The sequence below is a fragment of the Pinus tabuliformis genome, chromosome 6, assembly GCF_031772625.1.
Source record: "Pinus tabuliformis cultivar Carrire ecotype Pingquan chromosome 6, CPIR1, whole genome shotgun sequence".
NCBI classification, from domain to species: domain Eukaryota; kingdom Viridiplantae; phylum Streptophyta; class Pinopsida; order Pinales; family Pinaceae; genus Pinus; species Pinus tabuliformis.
In genome coordinates, this window is record NC_142292.1 from 1,828,785,977 (window position 1) to 1,828,805,363 (window position 19,387).

The following is a 19,387-nucleotide window of genomic DNA, read 5'->3' on the forward strand; positions in this document are numbered from 1 at the left end:
GCCAAAGCCTGTTGATGAGAGAAAACAGTTAATAACATATCTTAGTAGAATGGAGTCAAAAGATTTGACGTATTTTGACCAATTTAGTAAAGACTTCATGGCTAAGGTTTTCAAAGCTAACCTCTCAAATGATGTGGCTCAATTTTTTTTTTGTCAAAATTACCAGGCGATCTAGGAGACCTCATTATGAAAGATCTAGATGTACAAAATAAAAGACTAGATCAAGTATATTGGGTTGACCTTCTTTTTAGAATTACAGAAAAAGTTAAATACTTATGTTGGCAAAAGAAGGCGCATGACATCACACCCAGCTCAGATGTCTGCAAAATCATGTTACCATGGACGCCGTTCAAAAAGAAAAAGAAAACAAAGAGATATGGTAAATTCAGACCCAAGAGAGTCTCAAATCCAAGAAAGCCGTTTAGAAAGTATAAATTCCTGAAGAAAAGATCAAAACCAAGAAACAACAATTGCTGTTTCATTTGTAAAAAGGAAGGACATTTTGCACGAAAGTGCCCAAATAATTCATCAAGTAAACTCAAAGCTTGTATAGATATAGAAGAATTTCAAGATGATTGGTCTATAGTAGAATCAGAAGATGATATTTCAGATGTATATATTTTGACTGAAATATTAGATGAAGAAGAAGAAGAATGTGTACAAAAGATGAATATCTGTTTATCTTGTTCAGAAGATGATTTTTCAGAAGAGCTCCATTACAGTGAACAAGAAGAAGAAAGTGATACTGAAGTCACTAGTGAAACAACAGATGTTTCAGAAGATGAATCAGAATGTTCACAACCAGAGCAGAAAGGTAAGCAATCTGTTTTACCCTTTCCAGAAGTAAATCCTTTTTGCCCATTTCAAAAAAGAACAACAACTTCTACCAGTCTTCCTCAGCCAGAGATCAATAGAGTAGAAGAAAATACTCTATTAAAAAAGATAGTCAAGACAAATAGCCTTATTTATATCCCGGTTCAAGTTCAAGTAAAGAATGAATGGATATCTGTTGATGCATTCATAGATATTGGTGGGTCAAACAGTTTGGTTAGGCCATCTCTGTGGAAGCCATTACAAAATATATTGATTTCTGAAACAATAGGAGGCTCTGTGAGTTTAACTCATTATGTAGACAACATTTCATTAAAAGTTGGAGGGAATATAGTCAAGATTTTTGCAATACAGCATTATGATCCTTCAACTAGTTTAATGTTGGGAATGCCATTCTTAAATTCTGTGCTTCCAGTAACAATCAGCCAAGATAAGCTGATTATAAATTTGAAGAAAAAGGCTATTGCTGTGCCTAGATTATTCATTGCAAATTCAGAAGCAAGACATGAAAATAGTCAAAAAAGAGTCGGAGCCAGAAGACCCTTAAAAGATTCTAACGATTGGCAGGAAGTCTTGCAAATATATGAATCCAGAGTAGAATCTAAATCAAAACAAAAGGCATGTATAGATCCCAACGGGTCTATAGAACAAATTGCTATCCATGACAAACTTCTTAAAAGCTGTTCAGAAAATCCACAACAGTTTTGGGTAGTAGAAAGTCCAATGCAAGAGATTGTGACCTTGCATGATAATGGAGTCAAATGGAAACTGATTCCTTGCACTCCCTCAGACGAGCAAGAAATAAAGAGACAAATTAAAGAATTGTTAGAAATGCAACTCATCGAGCCAAGCGAGTCTCATTATCTTGTTCAACGTTTCTGGTACGAAATCATTCTGAGATAGTCAGAGGTAAACCTAGAATGGTAATAAATTACAAACCTCTGAATGCAATTACTCAGAGTTTTAATTATCCATTACCAAGACCAGAGACCATAATGCAAAAAATATAGCACAACAAAGTATTCAGAAAATTTGATATGAAGTCTGGATACTATCAAATTTAGATACGAAAAGAGGACTGGCATAAAACTACTTTTACTTGTCTTGCCGGATTTTACCAATGGAAAGTTGTTCCATTTGGTTTGAAAAATGCCCATGCATTCTTCCAGCAAAGAATGGATTTCATTTTTGCTAAGTATGATTTCATTGTAACATACATTGATGACATTCTAATTCATAGTCCAGATGTAAAAACCCATCTAGAGCATTTAGAGATTTTTCTAAAAGAAGTTCAACAACATGGCATAGTTTTATCAGAGAGAAAAATGGTCTTATTTCAAGACAATATAGATTTTCTGGGAATACATGTAGTCAATGGTGCAATTCAGATGCAACCACATGTGTTGACTAAATTAACCCAATTTCCAGATGAATTGAAAGATACAAAAACAATTCAAAGGTTTTTAGGAGTCTTGAACTACATTCACAAGTACATCCCAAGATTGACAGAAAAACAGCTCCAATCAGAAAACATCTAAAAGAAGGATGGTCACCAGAAGCAACAACAACAGTAAAATAGTTGAAAGCAGAATGTCAGCAATTGCCAAAACTCCAACCACCAGGTGATGGTTTGCTTATACTTCAAACTGATGCTTCTTTAAATTTTTGGGCAGCCATTCTTTTTAAACGAAGGGAGAAAGGTGAAGAAAGACTTTGTGCTTATGCATCAGGTGAATTCTCACCCAGCCAGAAGAATTATTTCATAGCAGAAAAAGAAACACTGGCTATATTCAATGGGATACAAAGGTTTGAATTATATCTTACACCTATAAATTTTTTAATAAGAACAGACTCCAAGAATTTTAAATATTTTTTATCTGCCAAGATATCAAGACAGATTGCAAAAGGAAGGATACTTGCATGGCAGATTTGGTTCCAACAGTTTGATTTTGAAGTTGAATGGATCCCAGGTAATTCAAATTATTTAACTGATTCATTAACCAGGGATATGAACAAAGCATTCATTACTTGTACAGGTTCGGTTTTTACTATTCTAGTTAAAGAACCACAGGACGACAACTTTAGTACATTTGTTGATAGATTCAGATTGCTTGAAGGACATGCAAGTAATATTGCAGAAGAAATCAAGAAAGTAGTGGGAATGAGACTGAGAAGAAATACTTGGATCAGAAAATGCCAAGCATGGCAATCAAAGAATGTAGGTATGTCTTTAGGCCTGGATGCTGAACTGGTAAAGGTATATCCTTTGCCTAACATGAAAGTAAAATTATTTTTCAGAAGTCTCTCAGATCTATGGTCTAGTGAATATACTGAAAAAATGATATGGATCCTAAAAGTCTTAAATTATTATCAACTTATTGGAGGAGTTGATTTTGGTCTTAGCATTTTCACAGGAGCAAAAATTTTAGATCTTGAAGCTATTCCTTTCAAGCCTGAAGTAGAGAAATACATTGTATCTCTAAAAATCCTAGACATTTTTGAGGAATTAGAAGCATCCTTTCTTCAAAGGTTTGATGAGAACTATGCACCAAATGACACCTTTCCTCAATATGAAATTTTTGAAGGGTTTGCTGACTGGGAAATTAAAGATGGTTTTTGCAGGAAAAGGCCATCTACAAGGATATCTCAATGCATTCAAAGAACTTTACAATATCTCAGAACTTTTTCATCTCCATGGGATTATCATAGTCTCAGACTAAGGGAAAGTATCACGCCTAATCCTTTTGCACAAGTTTTTAGTCATGAGCAGATCGGAGAAATTCAGACCAACAATAATGAAGAAATGATTAAGCAACATGCTGGTTGGTTTAATGAATTTGGAAATCTGAGATTAACAGAAAAGATACAGATTCTACAAAAAATGGACGATTTACAAGGAGAACCAAAGGCATTAAGATTCATAATCAATCAAAAGGCTTTGGTAACTATTAGCGTTATTTCAAGCAATTGGAATAATAATGTGGTCCATATTATTAGCCTGATGATTTCAAATAGAATCTGTACATCTATGATTTTTGAATTAGGGTGGCAAAACAAAGCTTATATTAATGATAATTGCAGAGAATGGGTTTAGCATGCAATTGAAAGTTCCACCAATATGTTTCAAATTTTCAAGTGGGAACTTCTAAATGGCATCGAACTGGCAGTACAACGATCACCAACCATCAGAAATGTTTTTAAAGATTCTTTCTTAGATATTGAAATCAGCCCTTTACCTTTCCTTAACAAGTGGGAAAAACAATCTGCCAAGTACACACCTCAGCAACAGGGCCTCCACCGAATAAAGATGAATACAGAACAAGGAGAGTCATCAAGAGCATCATCAAAAAGGACAATAATATTAGTTGAAGATGCCAAAGGAAAAGGAAAAGCAAAGTATCTACTTTACAGGACAAGCAACCGGATGCCCAGGACCCAGCAGATATCAATTGGGACGAAGAGTACTCCAAGTTGATAGAACATCACTACCAAAAGATGCTCGACGACTCAAGGCCAGTACATGATTAGATTTTGATTTTGATAATGATTATGACTCAGATAGAAGTCCGAAAGGACCATGGTAGAATCTTTTGTACATATGTACCAGAAAAGTTGAGTAGACACCGTCGGTGAAAATATACCGATAGGACCCTCAATTATTTTTTGTTTTGTTTTGTTTTCATAGTAGGGTTAGAAGGTCTATATAAAGAGAGATCGGCAGATGTTCAAGACATCACTTGACTGAGAACTCTGAGATCTCATGTTGTAATAAGCCTTATGTATTTTGCTTGTTTTTATTAATATCGAAGCCTACTGGGCCGCCTGTCTGAGGATAGTTCTGTCATCCAAAAGAACTTGGAACTGTAAGGCGAAGGCATTGAAGACCCGTGGAGAAGAGGTCACATGTTCAGTTGAGGAGAAGTAACCTACTTAGATTTGCTGTTTAACAGTCTTTGAAATTGATCAAAAGTAAGTTTCTTATATCGAGGCTTTGTATTGTTGCTTTGAGCTTGCTTTGCAGTTAGTCCTCTTATTAACTTATTCATCTAGTGATTCCTCTTTATATTGGGTCTCCTCCCATCGGTGAAAATCCGTAAAGAGTAGGGAGCCTTAGCTGAGTTGATACTATGTTTTAAAACTCCGACTTCGGTTTGAAAACGGGTGAGGGTCGGCTTCGACTCTGACTCCGACTCGGTATCGAATCGGTCGGTTTGATTTCAATGACTCGGTCGTTGTAAAAAATACATTAAATATTTTTTTTTAATAAAAAACATAATTTTAAAGATTTTCATTCATGTTTCCAAACACAAAGCTTTAGAATATAGAGAGAAGACAACATATGATCAAAGTAGGCTCATGAATATATCCATTATATCAAAATGGCACCTACTGCACTGTCCAATACAAAGTTCATACTTAGCCACCAATGCGAGGATTCTTTTTTGCCTCAGCCTAAGGACAATCACTAGACTACAACGACAATAATACCAATTCTCTGCCCCTAATGAAGTCTTAAAACCCTTGATTTAATTATAGTCAAGCTCCAAAACAATCAGAAGTAAATATGTATTGATTAGTCCATTGTCAGAACGTTTGCCTTTTTAAAAAAATTGTATGGCTCAATGCATTGTTTCAGTTTTCTAATTCATGCCACTAGGATAACCATACTTCGGCCTTGTAATTTTCAAAACTTTTTCACAACAATAGATTACTTTAGGGCTTCAAATATGCAATAAACAACAACCCAACCATTGATATGTAAGAAACAAAACAACTTTTGACAAATGTGCTTCAGGATTTTTGTCAAAGATCTGAGCCGGTCGAGTTGTTACTGAGTCGACTGAGTCAATGACGGGCTCGGTAACAACCTGGCTATCCATTTCGTTTCGGCCATCGAGTCGACCTGACTAGGCATTGGCTCGGTTTGACTCAGCCGAATCGGAATCGACTCGACCATTTTTTAAAACAATGGGTGATAGTGGGCCATCGCTCCATTGTTGTCCTTGACCTAGTAGTTGCCCTTTAGGATCCCCTCCTAGGACCCCTGCTAGTTTGAGTTGTAACAAGCTCATAAGATTGTAAGCTATTACTTAATGATATAGGGCTTTTACTTCTACAAGATTCCATGCAAGTTACTTCACCCTACTTGGGTATGACCTCCATTTGCTTGGCTGTTACAACTCCGGGGCCACCATTAGTCATGCATCTTAGTACTATCTTGTTGCCATTTGGGTCTCGAAATTCCATTACCATCGCTTGGTAGTTCATCACAAATCTTCCTAGGGAGTACAACCATTGTATTCCCAACACCACATTAGTATTTGCCAGTTCTATCACATAAAAATGAACAATAATTGTATACTTACCTAATGTGATGCTCAAATGTGGAATTACCCGTGTGCATGTCATATGATACCCATCAATTGCCCTCAGTTTGAAGCTTCCAATTCTTGGGCAAGGATGCCTGTTCTTACTGCTGTGACTCCATCTATGAAGTTGTATGTTGCTCTACCATCAACCAATGTTATGATTCGTTGCCCTCGTATAACACCCTTGATTTTGAAGGTGTGATATTTAGGGACTCTTGAGAGAGTGGCAATAGTATATCTTTCAACCCTAAGACGTGGCTTCTTAGCCTCTTCTTGGGATGGTGCTTCTTTAGACATGCTAGGCTGCTTGCTTGGGGCTTGTGCTGTATCACTCTCATTGTCATTATCGGGAAATACTTCAATGTAGTGAATCTTTCCTTTTCCCAAACATCGATGACCAGGTTCCCATGGCTCTTTTTGCTAGTAAAACAGAGTTTGTAGTTCTTTCGTCCAAGCTCGTTTTGAGCTTCTTCATCCAACCCATCCTTCTTGGTTTCATCCTTCTCAGATGTCTTCTTGTTCTTGTCCTTCAAAGGGATTTATGGTATGATTTGAGTCTTCACCTTTGGTGTTGCTCCTCCCATATCTTGAGTCTTGGTGATGGTTTCTTGCAAGGTAGTGGGCCTGAAGGCCTTGACCCAATTATTCCATGGGTTTAGCTAGACCTTCTACAAAGAGTATGCCCAACATTTGCTTTGTGATGTCTGGTACCTTTGACTGCTGTCCGTTCTAATTCTGCGATGAAAACCTCTGGTGTTCCAGTCTGTTTGAGTTGTGCCAAATCTCCAAAATGTATCTCAGGATTGTTTCGATCAAAAGGTTCTATCAACCTTTGGGTGAAGTCCACATAAGATGTTATACTGGAGTGCCCCAGGGTGACCAGTCCATGGTACCACCATTCATGCGCTCCTCCTTGTGCAATGTGGCAAATTGGATAGTGTGCATTGGATTAAGTCAAAAATAGGTGTCCATTTTTTGTACCCAATGCTAGTTGAACTTTTCACTGATCCATGGAAGGAAGGAATGGACAACTTCCACATCTTGCGCATTGGATCCTGATTCCATTGTGCCTTGGGCTTGCTCTTGTACTTAATGTTGATGTATTCGTTGAATGCCATGGGTGCTCGAATGTCTTTCTCTTGAAGATGCATATTCTCGGAAATACTCAGTAAAGTTGTTTTGTTCTATTGTTCCTTGGTTAGCTGTTGCCTGATTGTCCAAACATTGAGGAAGAGTCTATGATTACTTCTGTTGGTTGTCCTTGTTGATTTTTCTGATTTTCTAGACTGATAATTACTTCCAATGATTTTCTCATTAATTTATGTTGTGTCACATTCATCATTAAGCAATTATACATAGAAAATCTCAACTGTAAAATAATAATGATAGTAGGATCAAAAAGAGAGCCATACACGAGGCACAAAAATTTATAATGGGAAAACCCTAACTAGGGAAAAACCCAACGACCTTTTCTTAGAGAAATTTGTCCAATTCAACAAGAGATACAATCTAAGTTCTATAGAATTAACTTGGAAATTCCTAGGGCTAGACCAACCCTTCATCCCTGAACAATAGTTCCCAAAGATAGATATAAGGTTTACTTCCAGGGCTTCCTTCCAACTAGTCCTCTTTCAATTAGAAATTTGGTCTTCCAATCTTCCTTAGGATAAACACAAATTTGTCCTTCTCTTTCCCATGTGTGAACAAAAACAATGGAAGATGAAGATGATTTGAATGCATGCCTAAAGGTGGAAGTAGAGTGCCTTTATATAGTGAACCCGAATAAGTGTGTCCCTTGTGGCTGACCGAATTGAACAATACAGAGCCAACTTGTACTTTTGGAGGCGAAAACTCAAAATTTAAATTTCTTCTTTTGGGTCGAGTTGAATATTGATCGAAGCTACAATAAAGTCAACAGTCCTGGCATTACACTGAGAAAGAGTATTTAAGGGGTAAGGATTTTCGCTGCTGCTCCCTGTTGTCGCCTAAGATGTACACCTAGATGTGGGAAAAGTTTCTAACCCCACAAGGTATAGTCTTTATGGTGCAATGCCCAGAGTAGGGATTGCCACCTATTCCCTACTCACTTCGTTTAAGCTCTCTCCTAGACAAGTTATGGGGGTAGTGATGTAGGGCCAATTTTTAACCTTGCTATATTCCTGTCCTAAACCCAGATTCCTCGCGGTGCCCGGGATATCTTCTATAGGTGCTTCCTTCATCCCTATTCAACTTTCAAATTACAGTGGGAGAATTTAAAAGGGAATAACCCTTGATGTCAGCACCAACCAAAGCGCTAATAACTTGACCTTTTTGTTCCAAGGGTTGGCTCCTATTCGTAGTATTCGTTATATATATATATATATATAGATATATATCAGTTCCTTGACTTTCCTTGCTCCCTCCTTAAAGCCCAGGCTTATAAAATCTCCAAATCGGCCATACTTTATATGCCACATTAATGATACACCCGGCTTAAGCCCCTCCAGGGTTGGCCCACTCTCCACGTCGGTTCCATGGTTAATTTTCTTCCATGCCAAGCAATTTCTCCCTACTGTCAACTAACACGAGTCTTGTCACATAAGCTCGCTTTTTCTCTGTTAACAAGTAAGCCCGCTTGCTATTCTGATCACCAATTCTTATACCTCTGGGGTTAAAGCTCCGGGATGACCCACTTTGATGTCATGCTTGGTTGACGCCATGTGAACCTACTTATGATAGTCCGACTTGATGAATAGAAGGATCACAAAAACCTCCGGGCTAGCCCACTTTGATTTGATGCCACACGAGCCTATTCACAGTAGCCAGTACAATGGATAAAGGGAGTTCAAAAGTCGCTAGGTTGTAAAACCTTTGGGCGGGACCCACTCATCCCATGCCACTGCTATCAAATGCTTCCACTTGTCCACCAATGTTGCCTCCATGTTAACGCGGTTCCTCGAGCCCGACTCATTTCAAAATATAGATTTAATTGCCTTCTGGGCTATCTCTATTCCGAGCAACATAACATTTCCCGTTAATTGCCGCCAACTTTCCTCCGTTAGAGAATTGATCTCAGAGCACGATGTCTGTCCTTGTCAATGCCCGCCTCTGTTTCGTCTAATGACATATTTCGAGCCTGAATGCCCGACTCGACAACCAAATGCACATTTCAAGTTCTTCTGGGCATTCTACCTTTCATTTGATGTCGATTTCTTCTTCTGGCTCGATTAATTAATGACTTCCTTTGGCTTTGTTGCTCTATGGTTCTCATCTATGCTTCCTTCCTTGGCTTATCAAAGCCTCATGTCCTCTGTCTCTCCTCTTTGTCTTGCTCCAATCATCGTTCACTGTGTACTTTATCTACTATTCTAACTCAGCCTCTAGGATAACCTTTGCGAGCTCTTTTCTAATCTCGCCTCACGCATCTGCTGCGCACTCTGATTTTGCAATGGTTGTATCTGCGAATCCCTCCTGAGCTTGACCTCAATCAACCTGCACTCCTTGGCAAATATATATATTCAAAAGATTTGTTCCATAAACGAAATGCTTATGAGCGACAAATAGAGACTCAACACTTAAATACACTCAAACATAGTGGTTCTATATTATATACAAATAATTAAAAAGGCCCGTGGCCTCAATACATTAGTTGGCCCTCTCGGCCTTGTAGCCACACTCGACCCCTATTCTCTTGATCTTCCTATCTCTTTTTGATGGATTTTTGTTCCTCTAATTACATAAATTTGATTACATTCATACAGTGATAGGATTTTGAACTTGAATTAATTCAGATCCATAACCTTCTCAACAAATCCTATCTCTATATCCATAGATCCACAAAATCCTCATAAATTCAACTAATCCTCGAATCTTTGACTCTCCTAATACTCCTGAGATGTCTCATTTAGAGAAGATCTGATGAACCAACTCCCTTGGTAAATGAAAGGCCCCTATTCTAGTCAAAATACACTTTGATTTGGAAGTGGGATGCTCTTGCATCAGATAGTCCCCAAAGATGAATATTAAAGAAAACTTGTTAGAACAAGAAGTTCCTGGAGATCTAAGGAAGGCAAGGCAATTACCACTAAATGTAACTTTATTATCGATTAATTAGCAAGATTATGATTGGGCAATGTGGATTTAAAAGATAGATTTAATTAGATCAACATGACACTTAATGAGATAAAAAAAGTGAGAGATCAATGCCTTAATAACAATGCTCAAATATAAATTAAAATACTCGCACAATAACAAAGGATATTTCCAAGATACAAGATAGGCAATGCTGCAAGGCAAGGTTAGTTCAAGAGATCAAGAGATTATAAGCAATTAAAACTATGAACAATAAGATTCAAATACAACTTGCAAGAAAAGAAAATTTGTAAGTAAATAATTAGCCCACAATTCCAATTACAAATAACCAATTGAAAGTCAATTTTAGAATGAAAGAGTGCAAGACTAATCTATGTGAGATGCAAGGTCTTGGTTAATTTTAATTTATATGCCTAAACTAAAGGTGAATACCTTCTTCTCAATTGTCAAAACTTGTATTAGAGCAAGGTAACGATGCCTACCTAGGGCTTTTAGCAATCCAAGTGCCTTCCTTCCCACAAGGGACTAGGCCACAAGAGAACTGCAAGGTCACTTGTTTTAACCCTTGTTTAGGAACAAGCTTCTTAAATTGGATAGTGGAGAAGGTTGTCCTAAACTTTTTATCAACCAAGCTTAGTTTTGGAGGTAAATTTTGGAGATGCAAAACTAGATCTAATATGCAGGTGCAAATGTTTCAATGAGATATAATTAGATCAGGATGCTTCACAGAGAGATGAAAGAAAAACCAATCCATATATGATAAGCTTATGATAAACACTTAGAGCACAAAATCACAATGAGATCAACTTACAATAATGATTCAATGAAGCAAGTAAAGAGTTACTCAATGAAACAAAATAAATTAGAGAAATAACACAAGTGCTTTAAATAGAAGTTTCTCTTTATGTGTAAGTGAATTATTGATTAGATTTAGATTATCACTTCACTTATAAGGTGTCTTAAGAATGTTTAGGAGCAAATTATGGATTACAAAGCACAAGTAGTTACTTCAAAGATGGCAGATGAGATTGCTAAAGAATCTAATTACTAGAGATATAATATTTCAATCTAAAACACAAGTGAGAAAAGACAAGACTTCCTCGAGTGTAAATTAGATCACAATAACAATTAGATCAAGTGGATAGCAATGAAAATCTGGATCTACCAATGATTAATGAAAATAAAGCTTAATCTAATTCAATGAGAACAAGAAACAAGTTAGGAACTAGATCTAAAACTAAGTAAGACAAGAGATCCTCCCTTTTAAATAAGGAGGGGGGATACCATGGGAAATTCCCAAGCTCCCTAAAGAAACATAACTTTTATTATTAGTGTTACGATGAAAGAAACCCTTTTGACAATGATAAGGGCTCTTACAAGCTTGGAAAGGTTGACAAATCCACATGCTGAAGCACCAATACATCTTTCCAAGATACTATGTTTTATGAGGAGAATACAAGGCTAAAGATAATGCAACTTTGATGACAAATTCCTCAAACAACTCCCTCTAAAGCCTCCAAGAGATCATGCCCAATATGAAATATGTCCTCCAAAGAAGCTCACAACCGATGAAAATATGCTCACGGGCAGGAGGAAAAATTGACTTGATTTTTTTTTTTTTTTCAAAATTTGTGATAAATTCCTCAAAATTCTCAAGGGCTTAAATCTTCAAGGAAAAGGCTATCCAATCTCACTACTAGGGTAACCAGGGCTTCAATGTGTGCGACTTTCTCAAGAGAAATTCTATAATATAAATCAAGCCTTCAAAGGATAGGTCTTTGCCAATTTTATGATGAGAAACTTTTCAATAAAGCTCGTTTTTAGCTTGGTAAAATAGAGGCTTAAATGCCTACAACCTCTTAAAAATAATATTTTGAGCCACAAAAAATAGATATAACCCCTGCTAGATGACAAGAGAAGGCCTTTCAAGGCTGGCGACTTCCCCGAAAATAATTTTCGCGAAATATGAAACCCCAAGTCAAATCCTTCAATAAGTATCAGAAAAATGCCTTGAATATATATATATATATTTTAATTTTTAAGAGAAAACCCCTTGAAAAATTTCGATTTCAAAACAAGGAAGAGCCTCAATTACTTGCGGCCTAGAGAGGGAGACTTAAATTGATGGACGACCCTCAAATATATATATATATCTATATATATATATATATATATATATATATATATATATATAAGTGAAAACTCCTTGAAAAATTTCGATTTCAAAACAAGGAAGAGCCTCAATTACTTGCGGCCTAGAGAGGGAGACTTAAATTGATGGACGACCCTCAAAAAAATCTCGATCTATCATAAAACCTTAGCTGTCTAGGCTAGATGAGGGTTTGTCCTTAAACAAATTCACTTTCCCTTTGATTTTGAAGCAAATCCACCTGCAAAAACGTTTACAAATAGATCTACGCCAAACCTTAATCCTCCTCCAGATCTGCAATAAAAGAAATCCCAAAAATATATACAAGATGGTTAAAATTATGTACAAGGGTAAGAAAATATATACAATATCTCTTTACAAATCTACAAGAGATAATTCAAAGAATATGAGTACAACTCCGTTCCTTGATTGGCAAATAATAAGCTCTATTCAGTTAAAGCACAATAAAGAAAAAATAATTGAGATAAATAGATTTTGGTTAAGAAATAGCCAAAAAACCCTGCAAAATTATTCGTTAGATAAGTCTTTGAAACCAAACAAGGTAGGCCCTTCAATTTCTATGTCTTGGGAGGTTGTTAGTCCGATCAAAGACGTCCCCTAACGCCCAAGATCTGAATCACAGATTGATCTCTACACGCTTAAGATAAAATTGTTAGATCACGAGGAGTTTTTTTTTCCAAAGAAAAAAGCGAACTTTTTTATAAGAAGTAAAAAAGTTACAAGCAGATGAGTTAACATTCTGAAGTGTTCTGCCTAATAAAAGGCCAGCCTCCTCTAGTGAGGATCATCAGCACCCCTACACCGTGCTGCTCAAAAAAGTGCACATGCTCTCGGCCTAGACAGCCGTACCCAGAAGGAAAAAACATGATCAGAAGTCCGAAATCCAGCTGGGCCTCCTTTCAAGAGGAAAACGACCCAGCTGATCCCATACCGATATATAATATCCGCAAACCGCTCTAAAAACCAGAGCATCATGGTCTAAGAAGGTGAAAAGTAACAACATAGTGAAAACATATGCCACCAGATTTCCTATGAAAGACAGAACATCTAGTGCATATAGCAAAAAAAGAGAAACAACTATGCATATGGAGGTTGATCCGACACACGGATCTGGTCCTGGATCTGTTCGGTTATTCTCCACGAGCCCAAATTTTGTTGAAGACCTGCCTTAGAAAGCCCATCTGCAACCTCATTGAATTCCCCGATTGATCGCAAGTGGTTTCAGCGTTCGGCTCCATAGGAGTGTCCACCATCGGCTGACTATCTGCAAAGCCCACCGGATCTCCCACCTCCTTTGGAAAATCTGCCGCTGTCTGATGGAAATGGTCCTCCACATTTGCCCCCGCGCGAAATGGCTCCTCTACCTGAAACTCCTCCTGCCTCATATGCTCTTCCCATCCCTCAGCCTCCTTTTGCATCCTCCTCCTCCGCCTTCCCAGCGGGCAGTCTCTCGCCAAATGCCCATATTCATGGCAGCGGTGACAACGAAACGGAAGGTGTTCGTAATCAAGCTTCTGTTCAATTCTGTAATCCTTATAGCGCAGGGGTATAGATTTTGCCAGGCCCTCCTTGGGATTGAGTCTTACCAGGATCCTTGCCACTCTTTTCTCAAAAGTTTGCAAATAGGATCTATCTGCATCCAGATAAGTCCCCAACACGTTCCCTATCGACTTGAATACCGAGTCCGCCCAAAGATACGGGGGAAGATTTGGTATTCTTACCCAAACCGGAAACTCGTCCATCCTCTCAGTTTCAGCATCAAAGAGTGGCGTCCATCTCTTGAAAAAAACCGGCCTATTCCCATATGCCCAGTTCCGCCCTTCGACCCACTCCATAGCCTCCTTACTGTCGAATCTGACCATAAACCAACCCTTGACAAGCGCAGATCACGAGGAGTTACATAATACACTGAAACCAAAAGATCTAGAGATACTTACTAGATCGATTAAATTCAAAATGTTTCTCTAGCATCAAATACTAATGCAAGATAATACCTGTGCAAATAGTAAATCCACAAGTGGCTAGTGAAATAAAAAATTAAATTAGAACCAGTAGAGCATTAAGAGCAATATTTGGAAAAAAATTACTATAGAAAATAGAAGAGGAACACCAACATGAATTAACCCCAAAGGCTTTGTTTGACTTAAAGCTGGATAGCAATTTTCATGTGTTACAATGAGGAGCAAGAGCTTCCCTATATAGAAAATATAAGAGAATGAGACCCCTCCAAGTGGAAAAACGGCTAGCTTAATTTGATCCAAAGGAAGATTTCGATTTCCTTGAGAGAAGAGCTGGGTTGGTCCAATTCTTTGACCTTGGAGAATTTTTGGACCATAAAAATATTTTACAATTTTTCTTTTCGAACATCCTTCTTTAAAAATCACTTTTCTCGGAAATTAATTATTTTCCTTGACCAACGAATTTTTTTGGGCCCTTTGCTCCCTTGGAAATGGGACTTTTCTCATTTTTCTATTTGATTCTTTTTTTGGGGAAAGTCCTCATCCTTTTTTAATTATTTTTCTACTTAGAGAGAATTTTATTTTCTCTCTTTTTATTTTTTGACCATTTTTGCTGGAAAATAAAAAAATGACTCTAGAGGGTTATAAACATATTTTCTACTCTCAAAGTGTGTCTAGATAGAAAGTTTAGGAGTTGAGGTGTAATTTCAAGTACTCATACCTCCTATATAGACAACACTTCTACATCTTTACACAAAATATTACATAGAAATCCCATCTAGAAGGAGAATTTTGATAAATAAAAAGATGAACTCTAGACGCAGCCAAATTTTGCGACACTTCAGACATGATCTAGTATGGCAATTTACATACACCCTATACACTAGGACTCACTTGAGACTTCACCATCGAGCCCCACTCTAGCTTTGGGGTATATTTGGGAGAAAAACTTGACCAATTATTTAGTGTTGAGTAACAAAAAATAAGTTAAGGAAAAAAAACTCCCTAGAGTGAAACTCTAGCAAAAATAAGCTACCTAGATGTGTTACATGGCTTTATAAACACACTAGAATCATTTTTACATAATGGCCCACAGGGCTGCAGAATTTGGATTACATTTGAAGACCAGAAGCTGTAGATGATGATGAAATCTGAAAAAATTCTGACTGCCCTCAAATGTACTCTGCTCATGGGGTAGTTGGCTCGAGTGGTCAACACTCCCTTCGGCACCAGTCCTGTTACCTTCATTCAATCTGTTAGCATTGTTACCAACAACATTTGAATTTCCTATGGGTGGGTAATTAGCTGGCCTATTTATTGCTGTCCTTGAGCTAACACCCGGCCTATCTCCTGCTGCCCTTGAATTAACTGATGTTGTCCCCTGCTTATCTCATCCAAGATCCTCATGGGATCTCCTTGCTCTTCCATGGCTGAACTGTATGTAATCCTCTTTCTCCTGACTGTAATGTTGCTTGTATCTTCTGGCAGCATACAAGGCTCATGTACTCACAGCTGGCAAGGTACAAAACTTTGATACCACTGTAATGCCCTAGGCTAATCTTATCCTTAGGGTTCTACTGCGACTAGGGTTTTCTCCACCAATTAAATTATGCACAACAGCAATGAACATTCATCTATTCTTATAACAATAGGTTTGCATGCATAATATAAAGAATGTCACAAGACATGATTCTCACAAGACAATAATAAATTAGGGCGGATTGCCCAATGAACAGTATTATTATCCAATTCCACTTGATGCAACAGTATAATCCCAATTTACAAGAACAATAAATCCAGTGAACAACAACAATAACATATCTATTCTACATCCATCAACTCACGGACGGAGTTACTGCTTGATTTAAGCATGGCGGTGCTCTGACTGCCTCAGATCAGATACCACTGTACAGCAATTGATTACACCACTGTCCAACTCGCTGCCTGGAAAAACGGGACCTCGTTGGTTGCTACCTGCATATAGTGCTGTGTATGACGAAGTCTCCTCTTCCTGCACAAGTTCTGTCAGAGTACCTGGGTATGCCTTTGCTCAGCTGAAAATTACCCTTACGATCTGCCAACAGAAATAATATTTCGGTCCTGTCGCCCAAAATTCCCTCGCTGTGCCTTGGGTGGATTTGTCAGAGAGGCAACAACCTATACTGGCCTCAGACTGTGCAGTCAAACCTTCGTTGAGTTGCTTAGAAGGGTTTCCATCCTGTGAAGATCAACTCAGAATCTCAGATCCCTTAATTGTTTCGGTAAGGTAAAAGATTGTCAATCTTCAAAACCAAACCAGATTGCGCCAATGCTGTACCAGAATAAGGGAAGATAGGTCTCTAGGTAGGGTGGGATCAGCTCCACCAAAACTGGACAAAAGGATTAGATATGGCAGGATCACCTCCACTGAAGCTAATCAAGAAGGGGTTTTAAACCCTCACAGCCTCAGCTCAAGAAAACAGAGATATCAAATCCAAATCAATGATGCCAAAATGATTCCAACTCTCATCTATTTATAGTTTCCTCACGGGGTTTCAGGGTTGCAAATGTCACCTCCCAATTTGGGCCTTTTTGCCCCAGCTGACCTAAGATTTACCCAATGTTGCCCCAAACATTGGATAATTTGGTTTTTCTTCTTTATCAAGACTATAGTCTAAAGGGTTGGATAGACTACTTTGTCATTCCATAGGTAATTAATTCATAGGGGACATTACAAAAAGATATATATGCTAAGATGTCTTCACAAAGATGAGGTTTTAGTTTTTACTAAAACCTCATCTTTTTTAATCAATTACTTACAAGTTAGCAAATAATTGATTACGAACATGACCTACTTATAGGTTACTAGAAGTACTGTAATATAAATTAAATAAACTTTAAAGAAACAAAGTTATTTTAAATACATGAAATGCTTTTGTTTTTGGTAATATACGTAAGCATAGAATGCTTCTGCCTCTCTATGAACTTTTGGCTGCAATGATATCTTTGAATTTTCTGACTAAAGCAACTATGGTTTAATGTGATCCTATGCCTAAATTGTCACTTATGCAGCATTTTCTGTAAGGTCCCTCATGAAGATTTCAAGAAGCAATGTTTTATTTCCTTTCTCTTTTGTGTACAGATTTGGTGGATCCTTGACTGATGCTCCAGAGGCCAAATCCTCTGGAGTTGGAGTGACAAAAGTAGAAGAGGAGAAGAAGAGGAAAGCTAGGGCTGAAAGGTTTTGTTTTGATCAATTCTGTAGTTAATAGTGAATCTTATAGTTTATTTCATTGCTTTTGATTGTGGTCGTCTTTTCTAAAATCATTCAGATGCTTCACAATGGAAGTTCAAATTTTTATTATTGACAAGGTGTTTAGTTCTTGATCCTGTTTGGATAGGTTTGGACTTCCTGTGAGTTCCACTGCTGAGAGTGAAGAGGCAAAGAAGAAAGCTCGCTTGGTGAGATTTGGATTGGGTATAGAAGAAGAGAAAAGGGAAGCTAGGGCTGCAAGGTAAAAAGCAACCCTTTTATCTGAGTTACTTGTAACTTGAATTCTGAGGGAAATTTTATTTTTGTTTCACAACCAGAAATTTAAACTATCTGGAGAAGCTCACATGGTTCCTATAATTGCAAATAATAATTCTTGTTTGTTTTGCTTGTTTTAGGTTTGGATTGCAGTTAAACAATAGTAATACAGATGTAAACAAAAAAAGTTAATCTGATTCACCAAAGGCCATGGCATGGGGATGAATGGTGAGGGCACTAAATTGTAGAATGCTGTATGTAATTTAAATTGGTACAATTTTCATTGTGAAGTGAATGTTTGCTAAATGTGCTCTGTGGTTTTCAGGCTTGCACTGGCATATGATAGAATGAAAGCTTTAAATTGAGCTAAATGAGGAGCAGACTACCAAGATAATAATGGTTACGTCCATCCTGTAATGAGTGGAGGGGCTCTAACTTTTGTTGGGGTTTAGTCCCATTTTCTGAACATAACATACAAACTGTGGTCGTTCTAAACTTAGTTTTGGACCTTTCCCGTACACTGACCTCTTTCATCTATTTTAGTTTTACCCCCTTCTTTGTTTCCTTTATCTTTAATCTTCTGTATAGTTTTTGTTAGTCATGTGGGAAACCTAGGGACACCTGCAATTTGTTTGAAGATTTGACTTGGCATCAGGTTGTCTTAGTTTATAACACAGCAACAACAATCATGATCCTTTCCGTTGTCACATTTCCCTACCTCTAGTTTTAAAGAAGCAATATATGAACTTTACTGAGGTGATAAAGTCTAATAACGGGATACAACTCATTTTTTCTCAACGCTTTTCTGTTTTTAACCACTTTGTTCCTTTCTTCATAATCTTTTGTTTTATTTTGCTGATGGTTTTTCCACTAAACGTTGTATATTTGTTCTACAGTTTTTCTAGTATCTTCTTGGATATTGCCAATTACTTTTTCTCTGGAGTGTTGGTGTTCTAATAGGGCTTTCTTGCTTCAAGCCCAGAGAGAATGTGTACGATGAAGTCTCCGGTTTTCCTGGACAGTATATTGTTTTGGACTTTGCATGCGGTACACTCTCAAGCATTTGGATCACTTCTAGACAGATTATTCTTTTTCACTAATGATTTTGAGGAATTAATTTTTTCTTTTTCTAATGTATTAGTGGAATAGAATGTGAAAAGTAAATCAAGCCTTTGTCAATTGTCATACAGTATAAGAACAAACATTTTCTGTAACTTCACTACTGATCAAATATTTAATTTGTAAATGGCAAGTATTTAAGATATACATTGTTGGGGTATACAGGTGTAGCATACAGGTGTAGTCATGGGACCAAAATAGATCTTTTGTCATTTATTTTTAATGAGGAAGGTACTCTGATTCTCTAACTGTTGTTCAGATATATTATTTGCATGCAAGAAATGATGAGATGTAAGTTTCGGGACATCTGTGTGCTACTGGTTGTTAATTACTTTCACTTGTGATAAAAGAGCTTCTGTAA

At 37.4% G+C, this 19,387-nt stretch overlaps 1 protein-coding gene across 1 annotated transcript in view; it reads left to right on the plus strand.

The window, feature by feature from the left end:
- The window catches only part of LOC149266306 (uncharacterized), a 69,235-nt gene extending 50,530 nt beyond the window's left edge, over positions 1-18,705 (plus strand). The window contains exons 2-5 of the mRNA XM_089430235.1: positions 17,521-17,619; positions 17,780-17,893; positions 18,048-18,135; positions 18,233-18,705. Coding sequence (XP_089286361.1) covers positions 17,521-17,619; positions 17,780-17,893; positions 18,048-18,099 — 265 coding nt within the window. The 3' untranslated portion in view covers positions 18,100-18,135; positions 18,233-18,705. The remainder of the gene's footprint in view (positions 1-17,520; positions 17,620-17,779; positions 17,894-18,047; positions 18,136-18,232) is intronic.
- Positions 18,706-19,387: the final 682 nt, after the last annotated feature.